The following is a 27947-nucleotide window of genomic DNA, read 5'->3' on the forward strand; positions in this document are numbered from 1 at the left end:
ACGTACATTTGTTGTGTTGAAGGCGCGATTTATTTATGATCATGAATAATTAGAATTTCCGTAGAAGCATCAATGATTTCACATCGTTAGTGAGAGCCGCACGGAGAGCAGTCGAGAGCCGCATGCGGCTCGGAGAGCCGCGGTTGAGAATCACTGCTCTATAGTGATACACGAACTCCTTTTGTTGACAGAGTTTTGGAATAATTTTGTATCAGCAGACCAGATCAACGATCCATGAAAGACACGTGATAATACGTCTCTGCATAGGGGAATACCCCAATAGTTCATCACATTCGCATTCCGCGCCGGAGGGAGAGAGAGAGAGAGTCTTTATTTTCATCCAACTAAAATACATAACACACGGCAGTGATGGTGGTACAGGAAATATGCTTGCACAGTATTCGGTATTAGATAGGACCGTTAAGGTCGATAAGACCATTAAGGTCATCTAGTCTGATCACACCAGCATCAAACAGGTAGCCTACACTTGACTCTAAGCAGACTGGCTGTAACTGTAAGGAGGAAATTGAAGAGACAAGATGCAGGTTGATTCTGTCTTCATTTGCGTGATTCCGCAAAACCATATTCTTATCTTATGATAATATTGTATGAATAGTGGCAGTGGGTTGTCTGACTGCTGTTTCAATGTTCAAGTCCACCATCGACGTCCTATCTGTCCGTTTAGCTTAGACTACTGAGCTGAGCTGTATAACACTTAGGTAAGAATTCTGGAGCCAACCTCGGTCGGACTCGAACTTGCAACCCACTGGTGTTGTAGCTGTCGATTATACCACTACGGATTGTCGGTATTCAAAAATCCTGACTCGAGTCATTGCAGCCCTAATTCCGTCCCCCGAGCGGCAATGTCGGCATTGGTGTCGCTTGCGTCTTATATTCTTCTCTGCATTACTTTCATTCAGTGTGTATGCCTCTTATTTACTTCGCCAGGCTAAGGTGGGTGTCTGATCTTAAAGTCTACTCCAAGTTGTTTCGACACCTTCCTATCTTTTCATTGTATTGCAGTCTTGTGATGTTTTGAAACGATGAAAATAATAATAAACCTTATTGATTGATTGGTGACATTGACAAATTAAAGACACCTGGTTCCAGGGTTGTAACCAAGTCACAAAGCTCCGAGTCACAAGTCATTCTCACTTTTACGGTTTTGACTCGAGTCATGTCGAGTCATTTTAAATTCAGCACAGAGTCAAGTCCAAGTCATCGAGCCGAGGTTCGAGTCCGAGTCATGGTATTATGACTCGAGTCCAAGTCATTGTGTTGACTGCTCAGTTTCCAGTTAAAGTCTTGTTAAAGCCACTCTTATAACTCTGTTCGGTGATATCGAATGGTTCGCATTTATAATATACTAATTTCCTCACTTTTAACAGTTTCTGGTCGCATTTTCGAGTACCAGTACCAACTGACGTAATCCCAATAGACTGGTTACTTTACTGTTCTTCGAAAATACAATGAAATGTCGGTCTTGGCCGGCTGAATCTTGATTCATATGACTTGGTTCGAGTCATGCGCAATGACTCTAGTCCAAGTCGAGTCAATACACAAATTGACTCGAGTCGAGTCATTTCCGTATTTTGAGAAAATGACTCGAGTCAAGTCGAGTCATCAAAAATTCATGACTAGAGTCTGACTCGAGTCGAGTCATGACTCGAGTCATTACAACCCTGCCTGGTTCTCAACCCTTTTGACCCCGTGGACTAAAATCAACCTAAATTCAATTATGACAACTTGAATGTAATATTGGAAACTCTATTTCATGACAGCTTTTTGTTACTTGATGCTTGGTTCTATTGAATTTTCTGCACGGCGAGGTTTGCAAAGTCCCGTTAAATTCAAGTAACTTAATTGTGAATGCTCGGTGTTCTTTGAAAGAAATGCAACTTTGCTATTTGCTATAGGCTCAATTGTACCGCAAAGAGTTGACTAATTAACGTTTGTTCAAAAGTCTCCGTATCTTTCACATAGCACTTATCCAAAACGAGTTGTATAGACTACTATTCGACAGTTTCGTATGACACGTACCATTGTGACGCACGACAAAGTAGAACATGAGCTCTGTATTATGATACCATGCAAAAAATATGTTTCACACTTCTATTATTCAAAGTCCTATATTTATTTCTCCAATTTATCGATAAGCACTCAACTTCTTGCATTTTCGAATTTACCTATAAAATCTGTCACGGACCGGCAGCTGTCAGCGTACTGAGTCCTACTGACGGTTGAGAACCACTGGTTTAGACCACATCGTGTCTTGTGTAATGTGTATCTGGTATCACAAAGAAGTACCTTTCATTGCACATTGTGCGTCGTAAGCTTATGAAAATAATAGAACCAGAATCTATCATTATAAACTTTGAATGCTTCAATTTTTCAACCATAGTTGTATATAGCTTAGTTCACCCATTTCTAAGGTTGTCCATCTTAGTGTTATATGCTCCATGTATACCAATGCCATGCATATCACTCAATAATTGTCAGATTACATTTTCATCTGCCCAAGACACTCACAGAATGTTCACAGCGATATTCAAGACACAATGCGATCTAATGAAAAGATAGAAGGATGTCGAAACAACCAGTCGCAGTCTCTTGATCTGGTGTCCACCTCGGCCTAGTGCCCGATGTCAGTCTTTTTGATGTTAATCTATATTCGCCGGTCCTTTTTTAGTCTCTCTTTCTTTCATTCATCATCGGCTCTGTTTACTGGGCTTTTTTGTCGCTGTAAGAACGACCAGACTAACCTCCGACAGCGGGACTTGAGTCCGGGCCGCCTGTGTAAGTATGGCATCGACGCTAACCACTACGCTATATCCCCCTGCCCCTCATGCATGGACTACTTTAAATTTGTTTGTTCTCAGATGTATCGATATGACATCACATTCCAAAGAGTTCGGGGTTGAGGTGATATTTCCTGAAAACTGGTACCAAGAAAATCCCAAATGTGCTCACGGTAATGTGTCAAGGAGCTTTCCCAAAATATTATTTTTTTGAACCTGTGTCTTTTCAGGACCCATGCTAATGTTTGAGAGGGCTGTGAACAGTAAAAAGAAACGCTTCTTTGCTTGCTCAGCATGTCGAGACCGGAAGGACTGTCAAGCTCCTATTTATGTTGATGGCAACCAAAAGAAAAAGAGATTTTCTGATGTGAGTGCTGTCATTAATCACTACCATCACTGGGTAGTACAGAAGGGGCAAGCTGCAGCCTGTAGCTTAGATTCAATTCTATTTATTTGTACGTTACAAGGGGAAGCTTCCTGATGGCAGCCCGTTATGGAAGTTGTGCACTCAGTGGTTCATACCCAAAATGAACAGATTTATTGTTTCCAAATCCAAATCCTGAACTTCATCTCATTCTCCCTTTCTCACCCTTATCTGATAATGACTTAGAACAAGAGGTGGTCAGTAACGAAGTACTTCTACTTTTTTGAAGTACTCAAGTAGTTTTCCTTCAACTTCTCGTACTCACTCGAGTAGATCTTTTTTTCGCTACTTCTACTTGGTAATATTTTTTGAAATACTTACTTTTCGCTATTTTCAGTTTGTCAAGTAGAAGTAGTTTAATCCCCCAATAAGAAAGCTAGCCTAAGGAATTTTGGGGCTGTTTTCACGTAGTACCACATTTACTTTCATAAAAGTCATGTAGGCTAATACCCGAAATTTTTGTTGCGTTTCGCGCACAGTAGTAGATATTGAGTGACAAATATGTCTAAACGGAAGTATCGCTGAATATAATTTAGATACCGGATTGCATGGCTCCGTTCACACCGCCTTGTCGCATATATCAAATATTTCATCGCAGTAGCTATGGACCCCATAACATTTGAAACTACTGTTTCACAATCTAGCAATTAACTAATATATCTAGAAGCCCATGACGTGTCCTAATCTGGAAAAGTGAACTTTGACTTTTTTAACGTAAGACCTGTTTTAGCAGACCACGGTTGAAACTTTCTGGACAAAAGACATGAAATATCTTTTCTGCTTTTTAGAAGTATTTGTTTTTTTCTTTCAATTACTTTGTTTTTTTTCTTACAATTCAAGTATTATAAGTTGAGTTCTAATTATAGTTTCAGTTCTTTTGTCTGGAGAACATACATGTTGAAGTATAAAAGCAAGTGTAGTAATGCCTTACATTTTCCAAAAATAAAGCTATAGGCTACGCTGTGGCATTTTTCACCATCTACCATATTTTTAATTAACGTATACTAATGGCGCAAAGTGTTAAAGCAGCACCCGTCACAACTTCTCTGTATTGCTCTTCGACTGAACTAGGGGCCTTATAATATAGGGGAGGGTGCCACGCCATGATATTCTCTAAAGCAGGGTGTTCGAGTAGACAAAGGATTAGTATCGCATTTCCATATCTCTAATTCTATCATTTGCATCCCATGATGTGGACGACTGCTTATTCTGTCAAAAACTGACATCTCCAGGGATGCATCAATATGAATCGATCTCTCTACAGTCTACACCCTCTGTATAGCTCCATGACAGTCCATGCGAATGAATTACCATCGTTTTCACAACTACTTACCGTAATTTTCCATGTATAATCCGCAAAATTTTCAGGATTTTTTGCCCTAAAATAGGGGGGTGTGTATTATACATGGGTACAACAAGCCTTGAAAAAAATATCCCTCCACCTATATTCATGTTTGTTTCCAATCGCGCATCACTTTCAGCCAGCGCGCGTAGTAATTCGTATTATAGAGTGTAACGCGCTGCCAATTAACGAAAAGCGTGTTGCCAATTAACGAGAGTCGTGTGCGCAAGCACGCAATCTCCTTCTAAGTTGGTTTGCCGTTTGTATGCGAGCGAAATTAGGTCACTAATAGACACTCGCGCGCAGCAATTCTCGCCAATTCATCGCGTCAACGACAGGCCCGAACAATCGCATATGCAATTTATACATATACAAGAGACCATGTGCGCAAGATGTAATCACTTGCGTAATCAGTCGCATCTCGAACAGACCTGTTGCGCATGACATAACCGTTAGCCTAGGCGCAATCACATCTGTAATAGGCATCGTGCGCAAGATGTCAGTTCGTTGGCCTAAACTGACTCGCCGCCCGCCTCGCAGGCTTTGGCTGCTATCTACTATCGTTTAAAGACAAGCCCGCTAATTGTATAATGATTAGCGATCCTTGTGTAATGATTGTTCAAGAGTGACATCGCAAAACAGAATGACATCGTATACGAAATCGGAACTATTCATGTACTGAAATGCAGGGTGCGTACTATACATGGGTACAGGCTTTTTCCCAGAATTTACATGCTGTTTTAGGGGTGCGTATTATACATGGGGGCGTACTATACTTGGAAAATTACGGTACTTGAGTAGATTTAAATTCAGTCAATTCTACTTTAAGTATTTTTAGGTTGCTTATGAAAGAAGTACTTTTACTCGTACTTGAGTAGATTTCTTCGTCACTACTTCTACGTGAGTAGCTTTCATGACTACTTTGACCACCTCTGCTTAGAACTTCGAATGGTTTAAATTTTTTATCCATGTCAAAAGTCACGTATGGTGATTCTGAACAACAGGCAGGTGGCCGCATTAGCGATCTGACTTGTGTATATGCAAAACCCATGCATAAGCTCTAGTCCAGTGGTTCTCAACCTTTTTGACACGCGCCCCCCTTGGAAATGGTCAAAAAAATCACGCCCCCCCTGACCCCCCTTGCATTTATCGTCATGTCAAAAAGAGCACATCATCTAATACAGAGGTGGGCAACGTTTTTGATAATCATGGCCGCATTTCGATTGCTTATGTAGCGTAAGGCCGCATTCCAGGGCATAGCCGCAATGAACGATCTGGACGCAAAATACCTATGGTAAACTGTCCAAGTGTCCATATCCATTCCCGGTGAACTCCGGACTTCTACTTTTCACAATGGCCTATTGTACGCACCGAAATCGCGAGTGGCAATGTTATGAATAGTTGCCGGGAGGTGCATATTGTGCAAATTTTTCAGGGCCGCGAACGAATTGTTATTTCTTGGCAATCCCCATTCCGGCTCAGATTAAAAAGGTCGCTACTGCATTAAAATCGAAAAATGAAGTCTTGTTGAATTGCGCAGAGGGCGAAGAAAATTTCAAGAATAATTAAAATCTCTCGAAAATGCGGGAGTGAATTCGTAATTGCAATTTGCATGTCTACGGCCGCCAACACATACTAATTGAATTAGGCGTCGACGGCCGCTCCAATTCCCTTCTACGGCCGCAGGCTGCTCACCCCTGATCTAATAGTATACATAAGGTCTATCTTACGCCAATTTTGAATCTGCATTCCAGTTGTTGAGTCTTTTACATTGCTGACAAATTTCTCCAAACTTGTTTGAAAATAACAAAAAAACATTGAACAAGACATCCATTAATTAATTTCAAGGTAGGTCACCCTGAGACTAATCCTGATGCTGGTATAGTGAGTACAGAGAGCAAGGCGTCGTTCTGTCCTGCCAGGCTAAATTTGATCAGTTTTGGAAATCGATTAAATTGTATTGATTTAGAGTAGCCTAATTGAGGGCGAAACCGGGCAACCTGTGTTGCGTCTAAGTCTGTCTTAGGCAGTGCAGTTCGCAAGCTACTAACAAGAGCTGCCCGGCGCGACAAGCTTTAGGCTACTGTCAAAGCTATGAAGCAATGAATGACTTACACGGGGGAATTGCTCTCTATATCTCCAAAGAATTTCAAAAATTTGCTCGAATGAAGTTGGAATCAGACTATACTCCGTTGAGCGCGGTTGTTGGAGTTTGTATTTTGCAAAATTTCTTGAATATGGAATAAATTTCATCTTCATTAATCGTCTTCTCATAATGGATGTGAAACACATGTTCGGACACGTACAATTTATACTGACTTCGTCAATTTTTCGCGCCCCCCCTATACTGACTTCGTCAATTTTTCGCGCCCCCCCTGAGAGCCTCCCGCGCCCCCCAGGTTGAGAACCCCTGCTCTAGTCTGTTCGACGTCTTTGCATGTACATTAGGGTTGTTCAAAAAAGACTTTTTTTTCCAAATCTCACTCGCCTAGTGACTAAATCCTCAGGTTGTCTAAGAAAACGATGCACACCAAATTTGACTCAATTCCAACCAGTAGAGGCCGTGCAATCTTGAATTAAAATTTTTAATTTATTATTAAAAATTACAAAAAAAAATATTTCAAATTTTTCTGTTAACCCCATGAAATTGTTGAGCTGTCTTTAAAGACGATGCAAAACAAATTTGAGTCAATTCCGACTTGCAGAAGCGGAGTTATTCTAGTTTTTCGTTGATAATTCTCGGATTATCCTTGATGCGGGGATTATCAACGAAAAACTCAAATAATTCCGCTTCTACTAGTCGGAATTGACTCAAATTTGTTTTGCATCGTCTTTGAAGACAGCTCAACAATTTCATGGGGTTAACAGAAAAATTTGAAATTTTTTTTTTTAAATTTTAATAATAAATTAAAAATTTCAATTCAAGATTGCACGGCCTCTACTGGTTGGAATTGAGTCAAATTTGGTTTGCATCGTTTTCTTAGACAACCTGACGATTTAGTCATTAGGCGAGTGAGATTTGGAAGAAAAAGTTTATTTTTAACAACCCTAATGTGCATATGTCACATCTCATTGGCTATGTGCATTGTGCAATAGGGTGGAGTGAAAAAAGAAAAATTTGAATTTCAAAAAGTGCCTCTGATATTTGGTCCCAAATCGAAAATGAATAACTTCTATCATAATTTCAGGTTCTTGCGCTCTCTAGTGGCCAAACAATTTCACCAAACGCACCGAAAATAGCTAATTTTACCATATCGTGATAACCGCTTATGCTGGAAAGCCAGTTGTGGGTTTAAAATCTGCGGAAGCAACATGTTCCTATCTCACTTCCATAGAACTTTGTCTTGAAAATGTACAGATAAAAAGTTACAAGCAAATTGTCGATTTTTAGACCGCCACTAAAAGTGTTGGTTGGTTGTACGAAGTTTGCAATGCCAATTAGCATGTGACTGTTCTGTTTGTTACATTGCTGCTTTAACAACAAAATCTTGTTTCAAGGACTTATCAGTTGATTTTTATATCAACCTAGTATAATTTTGATAGTAGAGAGCATGATTGAACTTTCTTCATAGTTGCAAAGGAGCTACATGACCGTTGTATTTGGTGCAATGTATTTTCCATAAATGAGTTTCCTATTGCATGAAAAGTCAATCAACTGATGTTAAAATTTTGTGCAACCTACTACACCAAGCCAGTCGGGTCAATGTACTCATTATATTCAAGTACATTATTTTGACACATTCAATCATGGGAGTAGTAATTGTCATGACATCTCAAAACCGCTGTGTAAGTATAACTGCGCAATGCATGGTAACTCTGGTCAGTGATCAGATAATCACTCGAGAAAATACTAAATAATCGTAATACTTAAATATGGACACATTGGACAGGGATGTTGGGGATGGCTAGTGAATTTGCGGCACATGCCGCACAGCATATCATTCTGTATTATTCTCTAACACGCATCTTACAATAATGCTGTAAGCCACGATTCACTGGCAAATTAAAAGTCTGTCGTGCAGTCCCAATCTACTTATTGAGTAATTTACAGTATAGTATTTTATACTTTTACTTCAAGCAGTTGTAGTATGTCTTAAAGTGTCTACTTGTAATTGCGGGGTGTATTTCATCATACTTTCAAAACATTAGATTATATATGCCTGATAGAACAGTATACATTGATCTCGCGGGATGTAGGCTACTTGAAGATGGTCGCATCATACATTAGAATTCTCAGCTATAGGACCTTTCTGCATGTTAAGAAGGCATCTTTTGCTGTCAGCTGGGTTATTGACAATGAAATTCAGTTACGCTGATGCTAGCACTGATAATTCAATTTTTCATTCAGGCATAATTGTGATCCAAGTATAACTTAATTCCCTCTTGACCATGATAAGACATAGTAATTGAATATTTCAATTGAAGAACTATTTGGTTGACAGATCCAAACTCAAAAAGGGGAAGATAGCACTGATACTGTGAACCAGCTTGCCACTTATGAAGACATACTGCGATGCGACGAAACTGAAAGACATTTTTGTACTACTTGTCAAAAGGTAAGTACTTTGTTGCCAATGACTGAAAAGCCTTACCTGGCTCATACGGGAATAACGTCCAAATTTGCTAAATCATTTCTTATTGCTCTATCATCCAAAACACTACAAGTATTTAGTCATGTACCGTGTCATTCTACAGCACTGTTTGTAGTATAGAGGAGCCCGAATTGAACAGATCATCACCATGTCGGAAATCAACCTTAACATATTACATCATGCCCACATCATTTACACTTGATAAATCCAGAGGTTCAATTTGCCACATCAGGCCAGAAAATTTCAGCCTGAAAATATAATCTTTGAATATATTTCCTGAAGTATAAATCAGACATGACTGTTGCATTTTTTCGTGATCATGACATGTTAGTTAGAAAAGCTCTGGCTGTCCTGCCACTGGTAAAATGTATTTGGAGAGGGGAGTTAGTAAATCCATCTGCACGAGAGACTGAGATTTGGGTGTCGGCTATAACAAGTTTAAAAGTGCTGTAGGTTTATCTGGGATCTTGCTCCCGATGATGAACAAATACATTGGAGGAGAATGACAGCAGGAAGGAAGCAAAAAAGAAAGACAAGCTTAATGCCTAAAGATCAACATCAAATACAGTTACATCTGGTTACCAGCAGTGTTGGGATGACTCGAGTCACATTTTTCGTATGACTTGACTCGAGTCAATTTGCTAAAATGACTTGACTTGGCGTATCAGAAATGTGGATTGGCTAGTGACTGGGAGCAAAATTCACGAGTCAATTTCAAGTCATAAAGAAATTGGTGTCAATAAAAATCACTGTATCTTGCATATGGTCGGATTGTTCGCAAAACGCTGGTGCAACCCGTTTTACTGAGCCTCCATCATCATCATCATTGGTTTATTAGCAATTTTATCAGTTCAATACACCACAAAAAATGCGATACAATGAATAGACAGGAAGATGTCGAAGCGACTTGGATTTGTCATTTGTCCATTGTTCACTCACAAATAAACTGACCGCAAACGAAGTGATTGAAGCTTACAGCTCAAGTTGTCGTAAACTTGTATAGTAAGTTAATTTAATAGCAAAATGTCTATTTCTGTTCTCTATTCTTACCTTAATCAAACCTCTTGTTTTATTGAAGTTGAATCGGAAGATAATTCATATGGTCCTCAACCATTGGCGCAGGCTCGAATTGTATCATATCAATTTGTAAATGGGTAATGTATTGTATCTTAACAATTCATTTCTCTATTCCCCATTTTCTCTGGTAACTATATACTGGAGCTATGCAATTTTTACGTAGTTTTGCAGTTATACGTATATGTGAGCGATACAGCGCCTTCTTACGTGTATATTTAATTCTAGATTCGATCATCGGTTCAAAATCAATGACCAATCAATCTGTATTTCAGACAGCCAGCAAAATGCAATGAATTAATCATGCCTGATACTTCGAAAACGCAACTTGACTCGAGTCAAAATGTGCAATGACTTGTGACTCGAAGGTAGTGACTTGATCCCAACACTGGTTACCAGTAATACTGGCATGCCGTGGTGACTTAGATTGACAGACCTTATTTGGTCGCTTCGACATCCTCTCTGCTCGTTACATTCACATTGTCTTGATCGGATGTAAACAGATCCAATTATGATCGACTACTTTCATTCATTCAAGATAATAGTACTGACACAAGCAATGAAGAAGAAGCATCCTTGTACCAGACATGGTTTGAGGGAAGCTATATCTCTGGAAGTGATATTTAATGCATCTCGTCACCTATTTGCTCCGCTGGAATGTGATAAGAGTAATGCGGTGAGTCAATCAACACAAAGTAGATATTGGCCATGGTACTCATTTCAGTGGTTTTTAGCAATACTTCCTTGCCGAGAGTAGCACGGAGCTCATTCGCAATACACTAACTCGGCTTGGTTATTCAAGAGTTGTTTGTATCGGAATGCCAACTCTCCATGAAAGTATTCAAAGCAATCTGAGAAGTTCCCGAGAGAATTTTGTAATCAACAGTATCTTGCTTGATATTGACTTGCGTTTCGTGAGTATTTGATGTGTTTTCGTTGGCGGTGTTGTAAGACGAATTTCGTTTTTAGGTGCAGACTAACCCGACGGGCGCATTCTGTCATTTTAACATGTTCAACCACCACGTTTTTGACGATTCGCTCCGTCATTTAGAGGGCTTCTTGGCCGATGTAAAGATGTCTGACGTTGTGATTGTGCTTGACCCACCATTCGGCGGAATGGTGGATGCAATTGCAGAAAGTAAAATGTTTTATTTTGTGATGTTTTTTTACTCTGCTTATTGAGTTGAGTATGCTATGGTATTTTGGTAAACTTGATACCACTCGAGTAGATTGTGATGTCAATTGCAAAAAATTCATGGCTATACGTATAAAGCAAAGGAGTCAATCCAATTTGGGTTGCAGCCAAATGAAAACCAAATGACGCTAAAATGTTGCCTCCACTGGAATGCTCATTGACATGCTTATACATAATATATAATATTATGAATACGGTAATATGGATTCTGTTCTGGTAATATCTTTGTTCATTGGCAATAGAATTGGCAAAAATAGGATGGAGTGAGGCCGCTTGAAATGTTGTATTTGAACGAGACAGAAGTCCTAAAACAGTGCGACAAAAGATATTTGCATTGGATTGGTTGCGTAACTATTATATTCCCTATGTAACTTGAGTACTGTACAACAGTTTCTCATTAACATTTGCGCCATACCGTTTGGTCGATTTACTCAAGAATTGTTTTGCTGCCCGTTAGTTTGACACCCCTGCTATTCAGTATACATAATATATGCAAATAATATGTATAGTCCCAAGACTATTGAACAAACCCCATATTGGTACCCAGTAGTTCATTCGAGAGACGCCCAAAGTGAAAAATTACTCGAACCTAAGCATGATAACATTGAAATGAAGCAAATTCTCTTGCAGCCATCAAATGGTTAGGTCTTCTACACTTGAATCAAAATAGACCTACGAAAGGTACGTTTTCTGACACCAAAGTTCTGTGGATATTCCCGTACTTTATGGAAAAGAGGATATGCAGTGTGGACGAGAGTATTCGAATGCTTGATTATCAAGTAAATTGCAGATTGCAATCTTAAGCCACTTTGCTAACGAGCTGGTTTTTCAACTCGGTTCAGGTACATTATGACAACCACAAAAAGTTCAAAAAGAGTAGCACCAGTAACAGAGAGTCCCCAGTACGCATCTTTACCAACGTTGAATTGGAAAAATTCATTCTTCCTACCAACGAGGGATACAGGTCTGTGAATCTTTTAATTGAAATTCTCGTTCCTAGTAGCTGGAAACGTAACAAGGTAACGATTTTCTTTAGGTTCTGTAACGTTTGTAGGCGGTATGTCTCCAAAAACAACTTACACTGTGCTAAATGCGACAGTTGCACTACCAAGCACGGAAAGACCTATGTACACTGTGATTTATGTGAAGCTTGCTTCAAACCAGGTCAGTATGTTATTAAAATACATTTACATTGGTACCGATATTTCATTTATTCACATGATTTCAAATCAGATACACAGGAACAGCCTCTGCTCAGTGCTAACAACATCGCTGTTGATAATAGGGTAATGGAAGATAGGGAATATGCAACGAACTGCAAAGACAATTATATCTTGAATAATAGCTATAAATGGTGTTCCTTATAGAAAAATCGATAATTTCAGTAGCAGCTTAGCTCCATACATCAGCAGAGTATCGTCCTTTGTTCATCAGTCCCTTTACGAAATCTGACGCTTGCTGCTTGGTCTTGTTGTCACATTCTTCGACGATAGTTATAATCGTGTCCTGCACATCCCTTGCCATATGTCTGGCGTCTCCGCACACGTAGATGTGGCCTTGGTTTGATATTATGTCCCACACAGACTGCATATTTTGCTTTAGCAAGTGCTGCACGTACACCTTCTCTCCTTGATCGCGGGAGAACGCGACGTGCAGCTCGGTCAGTACCCCCTCGTCTCTCCACTTCTCCAGTTCTTCCTGGTAGATGTAATCCTCGCTTCTTTTACGGAATCCTGTGTAGAGAACAGTTCGGCCCACTTCTTTGCCTTTTCTCTTGTGGAAGGCACGGTCTTGTATGAATCCCATAAACGGCGCTATGCCAGTTCCCGGCCCGATGAGCAGCACTGGGTGCGACACTTTGAATGGCAGTCGAAACTGGGACTTTCGAACGTAAATCGGAACCTTTGGTTGCATTTCTTCGGAAGGAATCTTATTTTTCAAATAGGACGTAGCCACTCCTTTCACCAAGTTATCCGCTTTCGAAGTGTACTCGACCAGGACAGCGCAAATATGAATACTGCTGGGATACTCCTTGGAGGAGCTCGCAATGGAATAATAGCGGGCTTGAAGCCTGGGCAGTAATTCGCAGAGATGATCTATAGCGGGTTTGCAGGACTCGGCAGCTTGTAGAATATGAAGTATGCTGCGCCTCGCGTCAACGACCCATTCCTGGTACTTTTTCTTCCCCTCGGGCGTTGGGGAGGATACCAGTTTCAAGAATTCCTTGTCCTTCTCGTCGGAACAGTATTCCACCAATTCGCTAATCACGTTTGTGCGCGGAGGATGGACGATGTCTAGATAATGGGTTAGAGCAGTGCGATAACTGGTCGGGCACGGAAACGGATGTCTCTTGTTGGAGTCTTCGTCCAAGTTGTTGAGCGAAAACACTTGTTCCAAATCTGTTTCGAGGCGTTTTCCGATCTCTTCGACAAGAGTCGAATCATTAGTAGGATAGACGGCAACGTGGTCACCAGTTTCATAACGTATTTTGCTGTTCGCGATGTCAAACTCGATATGCATGCAAGACCTGTCCCCGCCCTTGTGAAGCTCTCTGTTTTCAGACACCGGCGACAGGTAAGGGTTTTTAGCGTCGAACGGGGGTCTTTGTTTCTCGTAGGATTTCATCCTGGCCACTTCTCCTGTGTAGATATTATCGGCATCCAGTGATTCTTTATCGTGCAGCGTCAAACTGTACCCGCGGAACGACTGGTCTTCGCCGGATGCTTCGACTCCAAGCGTTTGACATACGGATGGCCAAAATCCTTCTTTCCACGTCACAAAGTCTTCCTCTATGTTTCCATCATCGTCTCCCAGACCTAATTGATAAACGCGCTCCGCGCCCAGTTCTTCAAGTCGTTTGTCGACATACTTGCCCATAGAGTTGTAGTGCTCGTACGTGCGATTCCCGAGTCCAAAAACAGCATATCTCACGTTGCTCATGTCGGCGTCAGTCTGTTGGAGCCATTCGTAAAATTCCTGGGCGTTATCAGTGGGATCCCCCTCTCCGTAAGTCGCCATGCAGAATATCACCAGCGACTTATCGACGTCAGCTACTTCAGGCAGGTCCTCCATCGAAGATTCCTCAGGATCAAGGACCAACGCTTTCATTCCGTACCTCAAAGCGTCTTTCATTAAACGCCCCGCAAATTCTTCGGCAGTGCCAGTTTGGGAGCCGTAGAATATGGCTATGTTTCGCCCGCCTTTCTTCATACGTGATATGAAGCCAGCGCTAAAAGAGTCCGATCTCTGGAGTGATGGCTGTACAACTGATAGTCGGCGAAAGTCATCGACGTTCGGTGTGTTATCTTTACGGTAGAAAAACCAATAGATCCCGAAACCCACTAGCGCAGTCAATAGAAACAAATCCAGAGTAGATACAGAAAAAGTACTCGCATCTTCAGACATGGCAGCATCAGTCTCCGTTTCCATGATTACTAATTAAGCAACGTAAAATAAATATGAAAATCTGCAGAACAAAATTAACACGTTTGTTTCAAGGTTTCCATGATTACTAATTAAGCAACGTAAAATAGATTTTCATATTTATTTTACGTTGCTTAACAAAATTAACACGTTTGTTTCAAGGTTGGACACATTGCGCGACATGCAACAGATGCCGACAGCAAGATCACAACTGCACCAATCCAGGTGAAAGGATTGTCGGATGCTATAACTGTGGAAAAATATCTCACAAACGGAGAAACTGCCCTGTGCTGAACAATGTCGGCAAACAATCGACGAAGACAGAATGTAAGGGAAAGCCAGATCTGAAGCGCTCTAGTGATTCATTCAACCCCGCATCCGCCAAAAGCAAAAGAAATCATGTAAATGGATGTAGCTACGATTGATTAATAAAATGAATGTCAAAAGTACGGTAATCTGCTTCAATCTGACTGTACATGATTCAGCGTCAGCTAGAGAGTTTGAGCTACATAATGAGGTTAGATCACTAATAAACTTTATAATTATTCCATATAGATTTGCAGAACGGTTAGATGCCAGTAGGCCTAATACGACAAGTTACTGTTCGGGTAGAAGATAGTTTGTCCTCTAAGGGTGGAGCCCAATTCTTCTCCTCAACTAAGTAATGCTCAAATGCGTATCTCTACTCAACTAGGTATCGATCGATACTCAGCGTTGAGTGCGCGCCAATTCTCTCTACTCAGTTGAGTGTCGATTTCCAGACGGCATTTTCCGAAAGTGCGTTGCCAGATTTTTTTAGCTTTGACCCAGACACGTCTGGACGATTTTGTCATGACAACGAGACGCTTTCCTCGTTATTTCGTCACAAATCCTGCTACGTAGACGTCGATCTCACTGATTTACCTTATCCAGACCCTTTCAATATGGCCCAATAGAAATAATAGTAATTCTTCAAGATACCCAGAACATTCCTTTGTCCCACAGAAGTATATTTGCAAGATGCTACAAACCCATTCGAAATTTATTAAAGATAAGTTTCACAGCAGGCGACAACAACGTAAGTGCATGCCTCAAGATCAAAAGAATGCATCGATATCGTGTAAATATATAGAAAATGGACATTTCTTCAGGGTTTCTTTCCAATTGAAGCTCATCTATGCACGATTTACTTAGCTCCTCTACAATTAAACTTTGCCATATCCACCCTACATTTTCTCCCTGATATATTCAGCATTCCTTGTTTCCAAAAGCTTTTTGCTGCTCTGCTCAGAGAGTCTCGTCTGAATATTGAAAGGCCTGGAGGTATAGTGACTCCATCCCATCCTGATATCACCAAGAAGTCTGTCAGCTCAGGTTCAAGATAAGATACTGCACCTACTTAATTGTGGAAGGAGCATTCGTAAAGTACCGGCAGCGTGAAATTCAATAGCTAGCAGCGGCACAAAACTTGTCGGTTTTGCTTGACGATCGACCTTTGTCGCCATTTCTGTACCTATAAATTTCAAAAGGCAGTTGAGATGACTTTTGTATCATAAAATCATATGAAACAAAATCCACCCAAGCGCCATCTCATTCATTCAACGGAACTTGACGCTAGTGCATTTATTTTGAGAGAGTAGAAGTTACCATTCCTTCCGGTATACCGAGATGCCGTACGATACAGTCCATCCTCAAGATTACCGGACCACGACTGACCTATCGATCTCGCTTCCCATGACGTGCCGCCCTATTTCTTGTCGCTTCTTTTTCTATACTATCTTCTTTACTTTCATTCAGTGTGCAGTGCATGCCTCCTCTTTACATCGCCTAGGCCAAGGTGGTTGTTTACATAGACTACTCCTAGTCGCTTCGACATCTTCCTGTCTTTTCATTGTATCGCATTTTTGTGGTGTGTTGAACTGATAAAATTGCTAATAAACCAATGATGATGATGATAATAATAAGTCGAAAGGGTACATAAGATAATAACAAATACAATTATAAACATAAAATCCACCCAAGCGCCACTGATTTCATTTGCTCAGCAGAAACTCACATCATGAAATAGCGCCGATTTACCTTATACGACAGTACCGGTACTCCGGTATTTTGCGGGTGTTTCTTGCAGTTGGCTGCTGGCTGGTGAAAATTGACACTTAAGTCTGGTGGTGCGTTGACCTAGATTTGAGTGCCGATTCGAACGCATTTGAGTGTGAGTATACTTTTTGGCGTGAGTTGAGTTACGAAATCGTTACTGAGTAGAGAATCGCTACTCAGCAGAGAAATTGGGCTCCGCCCTTAGTATAGGTCTACCATATTTTGGAAATCTGAAAAGAGGACACTTTTTCAGACTTGCAAAGCCGGAGAGAAACCCTGAAAAATCCTGCTGATTTACGGTATATCACTCGAATTTAGCCGTAAATTTGACCAATATTCTCAAAAAAAAGGACAAAAAGGCGTCCTCCGAGGACGTATGTAACGTTTGCAAATTAGATGTTTTCACACATGTTAAAATTGTACTATTCATCTTCATTTCTGGTTGGAACTGTCTGTGCGTACGCAGTAGTTTGGCCTGAAAACACGTTTTTGGCTTGAAAACTGACAAATTTTTACATGAAAAAAACTAGTATTTTACCTAAATCATATGCTATCTACATCACAATTTTCCATCATGCGCTTCTTGATATAAGAACCATGCAATGACCAAGCAGTCTTGCTTCAGTTAGCATATTGCGGTACGTTGACCATAACACCATGTCAACCTATTTGTTTCATTTGACCGTTTCTGATTCAAAAGGAGCAGACAATGGACCGTCTACAACGGTAGGCCTATAAAGTAGGCTACAAGCCGTAAAATATCAAATGATAAGTTCACCGACAGTGCAAAATATACGATACAAACGAAATGCAGCGGTCAAAATTTTTTTCTGACTTTTCAAACGATTTTGACCTAACGCTACAATTTTGACATGTCAAAAAAGAATCGCCCTGATGCCGAGGCATAGTCCTGGGAGCTATTTTAGATCAATAGATTATACGGCTGTAATAGTGCTGATTGAAAATGTGAATATGATACAAACATCTTATTTTCCTTCAGAAAGGTGAGAGCACCAGTCGGTGTGAAGTACTATACAATCTACAGCAATCAACAATACATTCTAAAAGGTTCACGACCACTGGATCAGAGTTAATAAATTTACCAATAAGAATGTATTGCCCGCTACGATATTCAAATTCTATACCACAAAGAACAAATCTATACAGTAAACGTGTTTTTATTACTATGCCAAACCTGGCACCACACTCTTCTAAACTGCTAAAGTATGAATTGCGGTAAAGTTGAGGTTTGTGAAATGATGAAAAACGAATAGTAGTAAAATGCCCAATCCATTCCATGTTTTGATAATTTCCAAGATCAGCTAGTCGGGTGTGGCTAATAATTTGCCTTAAAAAAGGAATTGGGCCACTTATGCACCAGGGTGGAATTGGTGGTAAACGTCACGCGCAACTTTTCAGTCAATTCTTTGATTATTCTATTGAAGAAACCCTTCTGTCACGCGCAACTTATTGACAAAAACAACCGCTGATTCCAGTCTGGCTTATGCATTAGGCATTGGCCACATATAGCTTAATTGTCAACGATTTTTTGGTCTACTCGGCGTGTTGATCATAAAATACCTGGTCTGAATTTTGGCGAAAATATGACATTGTGATTTTGGTGTCATAAACCAGGCAGATAAAACTATAAACCGGTATTTAGACAAAAAATTTTCAATCATCTCTTAGTTTTTTGACATAGATTATTTCATGCATTGGAGTTTTTGGATATGTTACGTATCATTAATATATTTATGTATGACATGGTGTTAAGTGCTTGTGACTGACAAATATTCATTTTCCATTTAGTCCTCATTCCTCCAGTAAATTATAAAGACCTCAGGTATAAGATTGCTTAGATATTTGAATAGGACATCGCATGGGCGTAACAGTAAGGTAACGAAGATCATCATATATGCGAGTTGGATCTGGAGACAGAGATCTTACTCTATTGCTGTAGATAGCAAATATAAATAAGAATTCTGGCTCTTAGTGGTTTTCTTCAAGCTTCATCCATCATCCCCAATAGTAATTTCACAAAAGAAATCAATGGTTGACAACTTATTACTAAGCAATTCTATTCAAGATCAGAAATGCTATATAAGTTTACTGACTGACCAGTACTACGGTAGTCATCATGTGAGTAGCTGTCTTACAGTTGACAAAGTTCGAGTAGTTACGCTGAAATACTCCCACGGCTGGACGTACAAAGTGCTGTTGCGCAATATTAGAAGTTTGATTGCTGTGGGATTGCAGCGTCATCATAATCATAGATCCGCGGCTTTGCGCGCTAGTGATTCGGCGTCATGGAGGTGGTCGCGGCGTCCGGTTGCTTCGCTCACCATTTAATCAACCGAAAATGGTATATATTACCATATCACTTGGTTGAGGTCACTAATAACATTCAACACTGAATGATGATTTTTCAATGCCTAGTCACAAGTTATCACGATCCAGTTCGGAAGCAACTTGCCAGTTGAGTTCGGTCTATTAGCAATTTTTTATCGTTTCAATACACCACAAGAAATTGCGGCACAATGAAAATATAGGAGGGTGTCTATTAAGCCGTTTCCATGTGCGGCCACTTCTTGGCTTAGCCCGCATTGGCTGAGCCAAGGAATAGTGGCCGCGTTTCCATGAACATGATCAGCGGCCGATAAACGTCGGTGAACAAAAATTGACAATCGGTACCGGTACTAGGTGGTGGAAAGTTCGTACTGGAGGATATCGGCATTAAAGTACCTGCTAAATAGTTTGTGGAATTCTATAGCTTTTAGAGATGTTTCTGTCAAGATACCCGAAGTGGTGAACAAGGCCTATACAGCGAAAATCCTCCAAAATGAACTTTTGATATAGGGTGCTACAGCGTATAGCTATGAATAATATCAGGACAGTATTTAAATCAGCAACGTTGATATCCCGCCGAGGATTGTTGTTAATGCGTCCTACCAAATACCGCCTATGTAGCGAAGGTCGCCGAACCATTGCTGCCTATCCTTTCAATCCTGACTATGATTTTATAGGCTACAAATTCGTCTCTGTTTGCTTTCAAAATATTTTGTTTTTTAATAAAGAAACCATCAATTCAGCAAAGCATCAGTCATTGATCTATCCAAACATATTCTGATTGGAAATAGATGTCAGAATATTGGTGATAGCTAGTCGTGAAGGCGGACTATTGGCTGCGTCATCCACATTCCACATGCTGGCAATTTGTTGCAAATGTCTTTCCGCCCACTCCTTCAAGAATTCGAGGTGTTCGTCGAGGTCGTCGCTTATCACTTTTAGAGCCTTTATGATTCTTCCAGATTCAAATTTCCTTGTCTTGGCGTCCCTTGAAGTACCGTACCTGCATTATAAAAAATGAGTACCGGTAATAAGCTATACAGTATACATCCTACATACCGCGATACCGGTACCACACACACAGAAAATATGAAGAATTACCACGAATAACCCACCGGGATATCAATAATGGAAGCTGGTGTTCCTTCCTATACTCGATAACACCTAGTCCACTTGCCCCACAAAATTGGCATCCTGCTGCGGTTGATGCATCACCGGCAACTCCAGGCTGCTTTCAAATCATTCTGTTACAATAAGGTACTAACAATAAGGTAATACGTCTATCAATAGTAAAGTCCAAATTAAATTATTCCCGCAATTAGCTGATCCTCGATACACAAGAAACACCCCACTGACTGCGATAGTAAACATACGACCGTAGCCAACAGCGGAGCAAGATACTCTGCCAACCGAGAATTACTCTGACAACCGCCAATCGATCGGGGCAACCACTTGGCAGAGTAATTTTGCTGAGTCATGAAAGCTATGCCCATATATGGTCACTCTGCCAACGAAACCTGCACATGGAAACGGCTTATAAGTGACTTGGAGTAGTCTTTGGAATCAAATACCGACCTTGGCCTAGCCCTAGGCGATGTAAAGAGGAGTCATGCACATTGTACATTGAATGGTGACCCAAGCAAAGTCGTTTTTCGCCAGCTGGCTACACCTATGATGACCAATGTTCCCTCATTAGGTAGATACCCTTTAAGTGCTTCTTGTCGTCTGAACGCGCGAAGCGCAAAAAAATATACAATTCATGATTGCATAGGTCAATATGATCGGGAATCGCATAATTTTTATCCTCTCCCTGCTCACATAATCATATTTACCGGTAGAGCTGATCGAGTGAGGTGTATTGGAATAGATAAGCCCTCTAAATAATAACAAAACATCTTCCGGCGTACCCGTTGGTTTTACGACTTCGTTATATGATGCTATTTCCTGACCTCGTATCTGCTATGTCAAAAGATATTGAAATCGCCCAAACGTGGTAAACTAAAAGACGTACACGATTTCAAATTGGTATTTCTTTATGTTCCCTCGATATGGCGTTTGTCCTATTGTGGGACTCGGATCGCCAGGACAGGAACATTCGGCGCCAGCCATTTAGGCGCCTATGGACATGGACAATTAAACATATATGTATATATAACGACGTCGACGTTTTCGATCAGCACAAGGGCAGTCTTTTTCAGCCATGGTTTTCTCGCTGATGATCGTTGTGGCGCACTTCTCGAAGTCACATGGTACATAGCCTTTAACTTCATATGTCTTGGAGCGTCATCGTGCGGTAATAGCCGACGCCTTAGTGCCCATTTCTATAAATCATGCGTTGGGTACCCAATAATCAAGATATCTTACAATACGAAATCGTGCGCAGACACCATGATTTATGTTATTTACCGAAATAATTTTGGGCCCCCTTCGAGCTCGGCCCTCCAATTGGCGGGTTTGGGGTGCGGCAGTTACGGTCCTGAGTAAATCTTACGCAATGTTCATGCCACGCGGAGAAGACTATTCGTTAGTTTATCGCAGATTAACTTCGAGCTAGCGCAATGGTTCTCAACCGGTGTGCCGCGGCACACTAGTGTGCCAATTGGACTGCTCAGGTGTGCCGCGAGAAAATGTGGTAAACTAAGTCGAAGTATAACAAAAATCCAAATTTTGAGTATCCAAATTTTGAGTGTGTCATTTTCGGTTTTTCTATTGAATTTACCCAATCAAGACACGAGATGCACAATCCGATGCAGTGAACAGAAAATCCTATTCAGTGAACAGATATAAAGATGTCGAGGCGACCGTAGTTACGGTATTTCAATCTGACATCCCATTAGGTCATGATTGGGGTATTGTATTGTATTGATAATGTACGGCAGTGGTGCTTATAGCCTTATGAAGCTTTGTGCTCCACGACAATGGCACGATGGCAATTTCAACAGCACAATTGCAATTTACACAGTTCAATGCATTTTTTCATGATGACTTTATCTTGCACTCTCTCTTCCACGAATCAGTCTCTCTCTCTTCCATGCGCCTTTCTTCATTCGATCATTGCTGCCGACTTTCAAGCTCGGCTCACTGTACTTCCTGGGCTTTTCAAGTCACTGCAATCGCAGAGAGGTCGGCGATGAGGAGCCCATATAAACCTCCGACACATAGAAACTTGGTAGAGCCGAGATTGTCATGGTTGGGGTCTTTCTCTGGGCTTTTTATTGTGAAGACGCTCTGAGCACAGCAACGAATAGGGGCGGAAAATCTAATAAATCTTCGACGCTTCGTAACTAGCTACTGCACTGCCATGAATCAAATTGGGGCCTCCACCGTCAAAGGGTGTTATACGCTAGTTTGCCCATGCACACATAGGATTTAGGACGGTGATAGCTAAACTCGGGCAATTGTACCGTGATATTGAGGTGTGGCCGAAGTGTTCACCTTTTACTTGTCACCCATCAGAATAGCGACATGACGCAGGTTGATGAACCTTTTCGGTGTCTATTTGTGGTCGTATTCATGCCATGTCTTCGTCATCGATGATCAATTCACACCATACCGATATTACCTATTTTGATTCCTGAGATTCCAACTTATAACACTGCCCACTTTTTGCAGATCAGAAGACGAGTAGGAGCCTATATGAACTTCCCCAACACCTTGGAAGGCATTATTACCATCGAGAAATGCACTAATTTGGATATCAGTTACAAATTTCCCCGCCGTGAGGTTTATTATCCCGGTTTGATGGTACTACAATTGAACTGCGGGTGGCTGCCAGTAACACCATTGAGGTATACTGTTCTCCCAGGTGCTATTAGACAATCTACGTGGAAATGCGTTAGGCATCGATGTATATTACATCTCTACGCCCCTGTATTTGTTGGTGGCGAATGTGATTGCATGAACTCTTCGATGCAACGGTTACATCGGCAATGCGGTAGTGGGCAGACTTTATTGTCAAGCCAATCTTATGAAATTAAGCTCAACCTGAAGTTTAAACGAGATCTCAGCAGGCCAGTTATGCGGTAACAGAGGTGATAGCTGATAATTCAAAATCTCACACGGAATCGGACAGAGTTTTTCTTCCGGCCTGCAATAAAATTGTAAAGAAATGTTTGGGAAGAATTAAAAATGATTCCTATGTCAAATGATCCCATTCGTAGACGCATTTGTGAGATGTCCACAGAGATAAAAGAAAACTGAAACAGAGAAAAGCCTATACTCCGAAAAGGTAGAAATACTTCGTCAGTGACCACATCCGTAAGACTATGGTTGCTGCTATACGCATTCTGGTAGTTTGCCTGTGCCGCAAGTCTAAAGAGTTCAGAAACACTGTGCTAGTGTGCCGCGAACTATTTTCATTTTCAAAGTGTGCCGCGAGGTCAAAAAGGTTGAGAACCACTGATGCTAGCCCATTGTTATTTATAACTTTGTGAAACCATATGTTATTTCGCCATTCCCAGAAAATAATTCGCTATTGAAATGATATCTATATCGCCCACGCGTACGAGACCATACTAAAAAAAATCCCTTCCGTGAGGCGCCCGTGATTATAAATTTTCATTCCTTCATTGAGGGCAATATTTACCTTTGCGGGCTGCACTTGTAAGTCGGTTTCAGACTTCAGTGATAACATTATTTGGCCCTGGCAATGTTCCGTCTAACTAATCTTTCACGAGTCTGCGAGTCAGCGCGCCTGCGTGGTCCATTGGACAACAGTGCATAAGGACTAAAAAAACATCACTTCAGATTTTTTGTGCGCAGCTTAGATTTTCTGTGCGCAGAGACCGTTTCGGTACTGCGCATTTGCGCACGTGCGCAGCTTAGAGGGAACGTTGGTACGTGGTTTCGTTCTGCTATGTCCAATAAATAATTTCGCTGCACGTTATATCGAGTGCATTGAAGCAAAAAATGCTCCACTGTTTCAGACACACCACATGTCGTACAAAGATCATCGCCGTGATAACATAAGCGATGTAAATGGGCGTTCAGATTACAATGCCCAGTCTGAAGTCGTATCTGCAATCAAGGGCGAAAGAATGCTTATCCTGTCGAAAATTGATCCCTCCTGGGATGCATCAATACGTAGGGGAGATGTGGTACCGATGGATCACTGGGACCGAAAATACTTTGAAAATTCTCTATGATAATTGCATGATTGCACTCCGTGAACTTGTCTACAATTGCATGCTGGCAAAATCTTTCCTCACATACAAAAAAATTCGACGTGCGCGAGCAATGGGGTCTCTCACAGATGATTTTTGTTTTAGGGGGTGTAAACTAAATTTAGATCGACATATACATTTTTCTTTGTAACCTTCAACACGAACAAACCAGTAATCATTTTTATTGTGAAGTGTAGGGCTTGTATCAGGCTATATAATGGTACCTATTATTTTTTTCAGTACTTTCCTTGAGTGGACTTTTTTTCAATTTATGTATAAAATTCGTAGGGTGGGGACCGATGATACAATAGCCAAATCAAGCAAAATAATCAAGCATACTAATCACGAAACAAATGAAACATGCCTACGTATAGAAAATCTTTATGTAATAATTGCATATGATGTTTTATCGCTATAACGAGGTATTTGGAAGTCACACTGTCGATTTTCATGCAATATGTATGTACCCTCAAATTTATAAGTCCGAGCCTAAATCGAAACGTTATTTTATGACAACATTTGAGTTAATATTTATTCTATTTTTTGACAGTTGCGACCAAACATTCTCCTTTGGCTTGCTGTAGCTTAGATTATAACACTGAGAAAGAAAAGTAGTCACATTTGAGTTTTTTAGGGTATATGTGTCATAGGTCCCCGGGTCGTGTGTCATTGGACCCACCGGGTGGGGACCGATGACACGTTCGAGCAACAAATTTTGAACGTTCATTAATATTTTCTGAGAAGACGGATATTCATGTATATGTGCGCGATAGGTAGCGCTTGTATCAAAGTGCCGAGCCAGCAAAAGATCTGCTGTTTTCGGCTGAACATTTCAGGGTCAGCGATCATTTTCCGATTTTTGATCCATCGGTACCACATCTCCCCTACGTATAAAGCTCTTTGCAACTTCCGCATAGCTCAATTTGCAGCTTTTGATAGCATGCGAATTAATTTAGACTGTTTTCAAAACTACTTACTCACTTGAGTTGATTTAAAGTCAATTATACTTCTACTTCAAGTAGTTTTAGGTGGCTTATAGAAGAAGTACTTCTACTCCTACTTGAGTAGATTTTTGCGTCGCTACTTCTACTTCTACTTGAGTAGCTTTCTTGACTACTTTGACCACCTCTAAACCTCATAACAGAACTTACGCAAAAGCCGACATTGATTTTGACGGTGTTCTCTGTTTTGCACCGAGTTGGAGACAGAATTTGGTATGGCCTATCTTCATAATGTCATCCAACACTGTTCTATGTTTTTTTAAGGATTTACGGATACTCATCGCTAACGAAATTACTGCCCGAATCACTGAATGGCAGCCTTTAAGATTGGCACATCTTTAGCCGATATAATCAAAAGATATACCATGCGAAATCTTGTTTCCCAACTCCTTATAGAACTAACACCGTTAAAATCAACACACATCACTACTCAATAGCCATACTTTTGCGTAAAATCTGCTAAGTGATACAGCCTATATTTTCAGTTCAAATCACACCTAAGCAAAGTAAGCATATATTGTCGATGTGGGTAAAGCAACTGATTCCCTAATCACTGAGTGACAGTCTTATAAAACTCGGTACATCGTTAGCTGTTATAATATAGATTCACCATACGAAATCGTGTCTCCCAACTATATATAACACCGTCAAAATTAAAACATATCAATGACGAGTTTTACGTAAAATCTGTTATAGGCTATGCGACTATATGCGTATTAGTATAGTTTCAGTTCAGCGCACACCTATATAGTCGATTTGAATAGGGCAATCACTACTCTAATCATTGAGTGACAAACTTGAAACTTGGTAGAGCGTTCGATGATATCACCAAATATACCATACCAAATCTTGCGACCCATCTCGGTAGAAAACATAGTCAAAATCAACACATACTGATTCTGGCTTCCTTCGTAAATCGCTGCTACGGCTATATGGTCTGAAGTTGTAAATGCTATGGTGTGACTACCGCATAAGTTATTTTTGTTGGTCGCAAATAAGATGCATCTTGCAATTTTATATCTCTATGCAACATAATTCCATTGCATATATAATATTGTAAGTTTATCAAGAATGTTTCTGATAACAGCGATGTTTGGTAGGCCTATACAATATTCAGATAGACCGGCCAATAGGTCTATACCTATGAACGCAATTATTTACTATTGGAGTCGGAGTTTGGAGCATTTATACAAACATGGACCACGACTCCAAGACGTGCTTAAGTTATTCTGAGACTCCGACTCCATACTTACGGGGATATTAGAAAAATTCCTCGACTACGTCTTCTCAGCCCTGGTAGACATAAAATTAAACTTCATTCCGTTCACATTCTTCTTGATTCTATATATTACGTCCATCAAAATATTTTCACTCGTGTAAAGCGCCAGTCACGTCTGTAGTTGTGTAAATTTACTACGGGCTACTTTATAGATACTTTCCACATTTAATTGACGATAATAACATGGATGAAGATACACAAGATGAGACATGATGTAACCAACTATACATCAAAAGGGCAACATAATGTCAATGGCTACCATACCTAGAGGTGGTCAGTAACGAAGTACTTCTACTTTTTCGAAGTAATCAAGTAGTTTTCCTCTAGTTCTGGTACTTATTCAAGTAGATCTGAATTTCACTACTTCTACATCTACTTCATAATATTTTGTGATCTACTTACTTACTTTTCGCTATTTTCAGTTTGTCAAGTAGAAGTAGTTTAATCCTCCAATCAGGAAGATAGCCTAAGAAATTTCGGGGCTGTTTTCACGGAGTATCGACATTTAATTTTCATAAAAGTCGAGTTAAGCTCGGAATTTTCGCCGCGCTTCGCGCGCAGTGAATACGGGGTAACCAGTATGATTTCACGAAAGTATAGGTGAATATATAATTTAGGTAGCGGGTTGGCGTGGTTCCGTTCACACCGCATTGTCGCTCTTCGCCATATCAAGTATTTCATCACAGTATATATGGCTTATCATAACGTTTGAAACTGATGTTTCGCAATCTAGCACTTATCATATTGTAATCAAGCTGTCCATGACGTGTCCTAATCTGGAAAAGTGGACTCTGACTTATTTTAGTTTTAGAGCTGTTTTAGCATATCAACCTTCGAAACTTCTGGACTAAAGACATTAAATACATGTTCCGTTTTTAGATTTGTATTTCACTTTTAAATCCCAGTACCATACATTTTGATTTCTAATTTATATCAGTTCTTTTTTCTGGAAAACGTACATATTGAAATATAAAAAACAATTGTAGTAATGTCTTCAATTTCCAGAAATAAAGCCACACAATATAGCTTACGGTCCACCATATTTTTTATTAACGTTTACTAATCGCACGAAGTGTTTACACCGTATCCAACACAACATCTCCGTATTGCTCTTCGACTAAACTACAGGCCATATAATATAGGGGAGTGCGCAATACCATGATATTTTCCAAAACGTGCTGTTTGAGTAAACAGAGAATTAGTATCGCATTTCCATATCAATACTATCATTTTCA

General features: G+C 40.4%; 2 protein-coding genes and 1 long non-coding RNA gene across 5 annotated transcripts; 1 reads left to right on the forward strand and 2 right to left on the reverse strand.

The window, feature by feature from the left end:
• The first annotated feature begins 520 nt into the window (after window positions 1-520).
• Window positions 521-15297, forward strand: LOC145449671 (rRNA N(6)-adenosine-methyltransferase ZCCHC4-like). 3 transcript variants are annotated; one of them, XM_080328070.1, is made up of 11 exons: window positions 521-545; window positions 2690-2796; window positions 2880-2971; window positions 3029-3165; window positions 9007-9120; window positions 10769-10906; window positions 10965-11144; window positions 11200-11368; window positions 12056-12204; window positions 12268-12589; window positions 15011-15297. In XM_080328070.1, exons 3-11 carry the CDS (start codon window positions 2890-2892, stop codon window positions 15271-15273), a joined length of 1554 nt encoding a protein of 517 aa, XP_080184196.1. In that variant the 5' UTR covers window positions 521-545; window positions 2690-2796; window positions 2880-2889; the 3' UTR covers window positions 15274-15297. The 3 variants fall into 3 exon arrangements, with proteins under 3 accessions (XP_080184196.1, XP_080184199.1, XP_080184197.1); XM_080328071.1 differs by lacking the exon at window positions 521-545 and having other exon boundaries at window positions 2259-2796; window positions 12268-12389; window positions 12462-12589; XM_080328073.1 differs by lacking the exons at window positions 521-545; window positions 10965-11144 and having other exon boundaries at window positions 2251-2796.
• Window positions 12612-14914, reverse strand: LOC145449670 (NADPH--cytochrome P450 reductase-like). The gene has a single exon (XM_080328069.1). It carries the CDS (start codon window positions 14852-14854, stop codon window positions 12818-12820), a length of 2037 nt encoding a protein of 678 aa, XP_080184195.1. The 5' UTR covers window positions 14855-14914; the 3' UTR covers window positions 12612-12817.
• Window positions 15298-19975: 4678 nt separating the features above from the next.
• LOC145451158 (uncharacterized) lies at window positions 19976-20806 on the reverse strand. Its single transcript, XR_013918701.1, has 2 exons — window positions 20330-20806; window positions 19976-20273 (listed from the first exon to the last, which is right to left on the reverse strand). It is a non-coding gene; the product is annotated as an uncharacterized LOC145451158 (long non-coding RNA).
• Between the last annotated feature and the right edge of the window lie 7141 nt (window positions 20807-27947).

The sequence above is a fragment of the Botryllus schlosseri genome, chromosome 11 (genome assembly GCF_051294905.1).
Source record: "Botryllus schlosseri isolate E-star chromosome 11, Bs_hap1, whole genome shotgun sequence".
In the NCBI taxonomy this organism is placed as follows: domain Eukaryota; kingdom Metazoa; phylum Chordata; class Ascidiacea; order Stolidobranchia; family Styelidae; genus Botryllus; species Botryllus schlosseri.

Excerpts from the sequence above, each read along its gene's own strand:
- LOC145449671 (XM_080328070.1), top strand. The coding sequence starts at position 2,890 with ATGACATCACATTCCAAAGAGTTCGGGGTTGAGGTGATATTTCCTGAA. Across the intron at positions 12,205-12,267 it reads TTCGAATGCTTGATTATCAA|GTACATTATGACAACCACAA; the intron begins GTAAATTGCAGA and ends AACTCGGTTCAG. Across the intron at positions 12,590-15,010 it reads TGAAGCTTGCTTCAAACCAG|GTTGGACACATTGCGCGACA; the intron begins GTCAGTATGTTA and ends GTTTGTTTCAAG.
- LOC145449670 (XM_080328069.1), bottom strand. The coding sequence starts at position 14,854 with ATGGAAACGGAGACTGATGCTGCCATGTCTGAAGATGCGAGTACTTTT.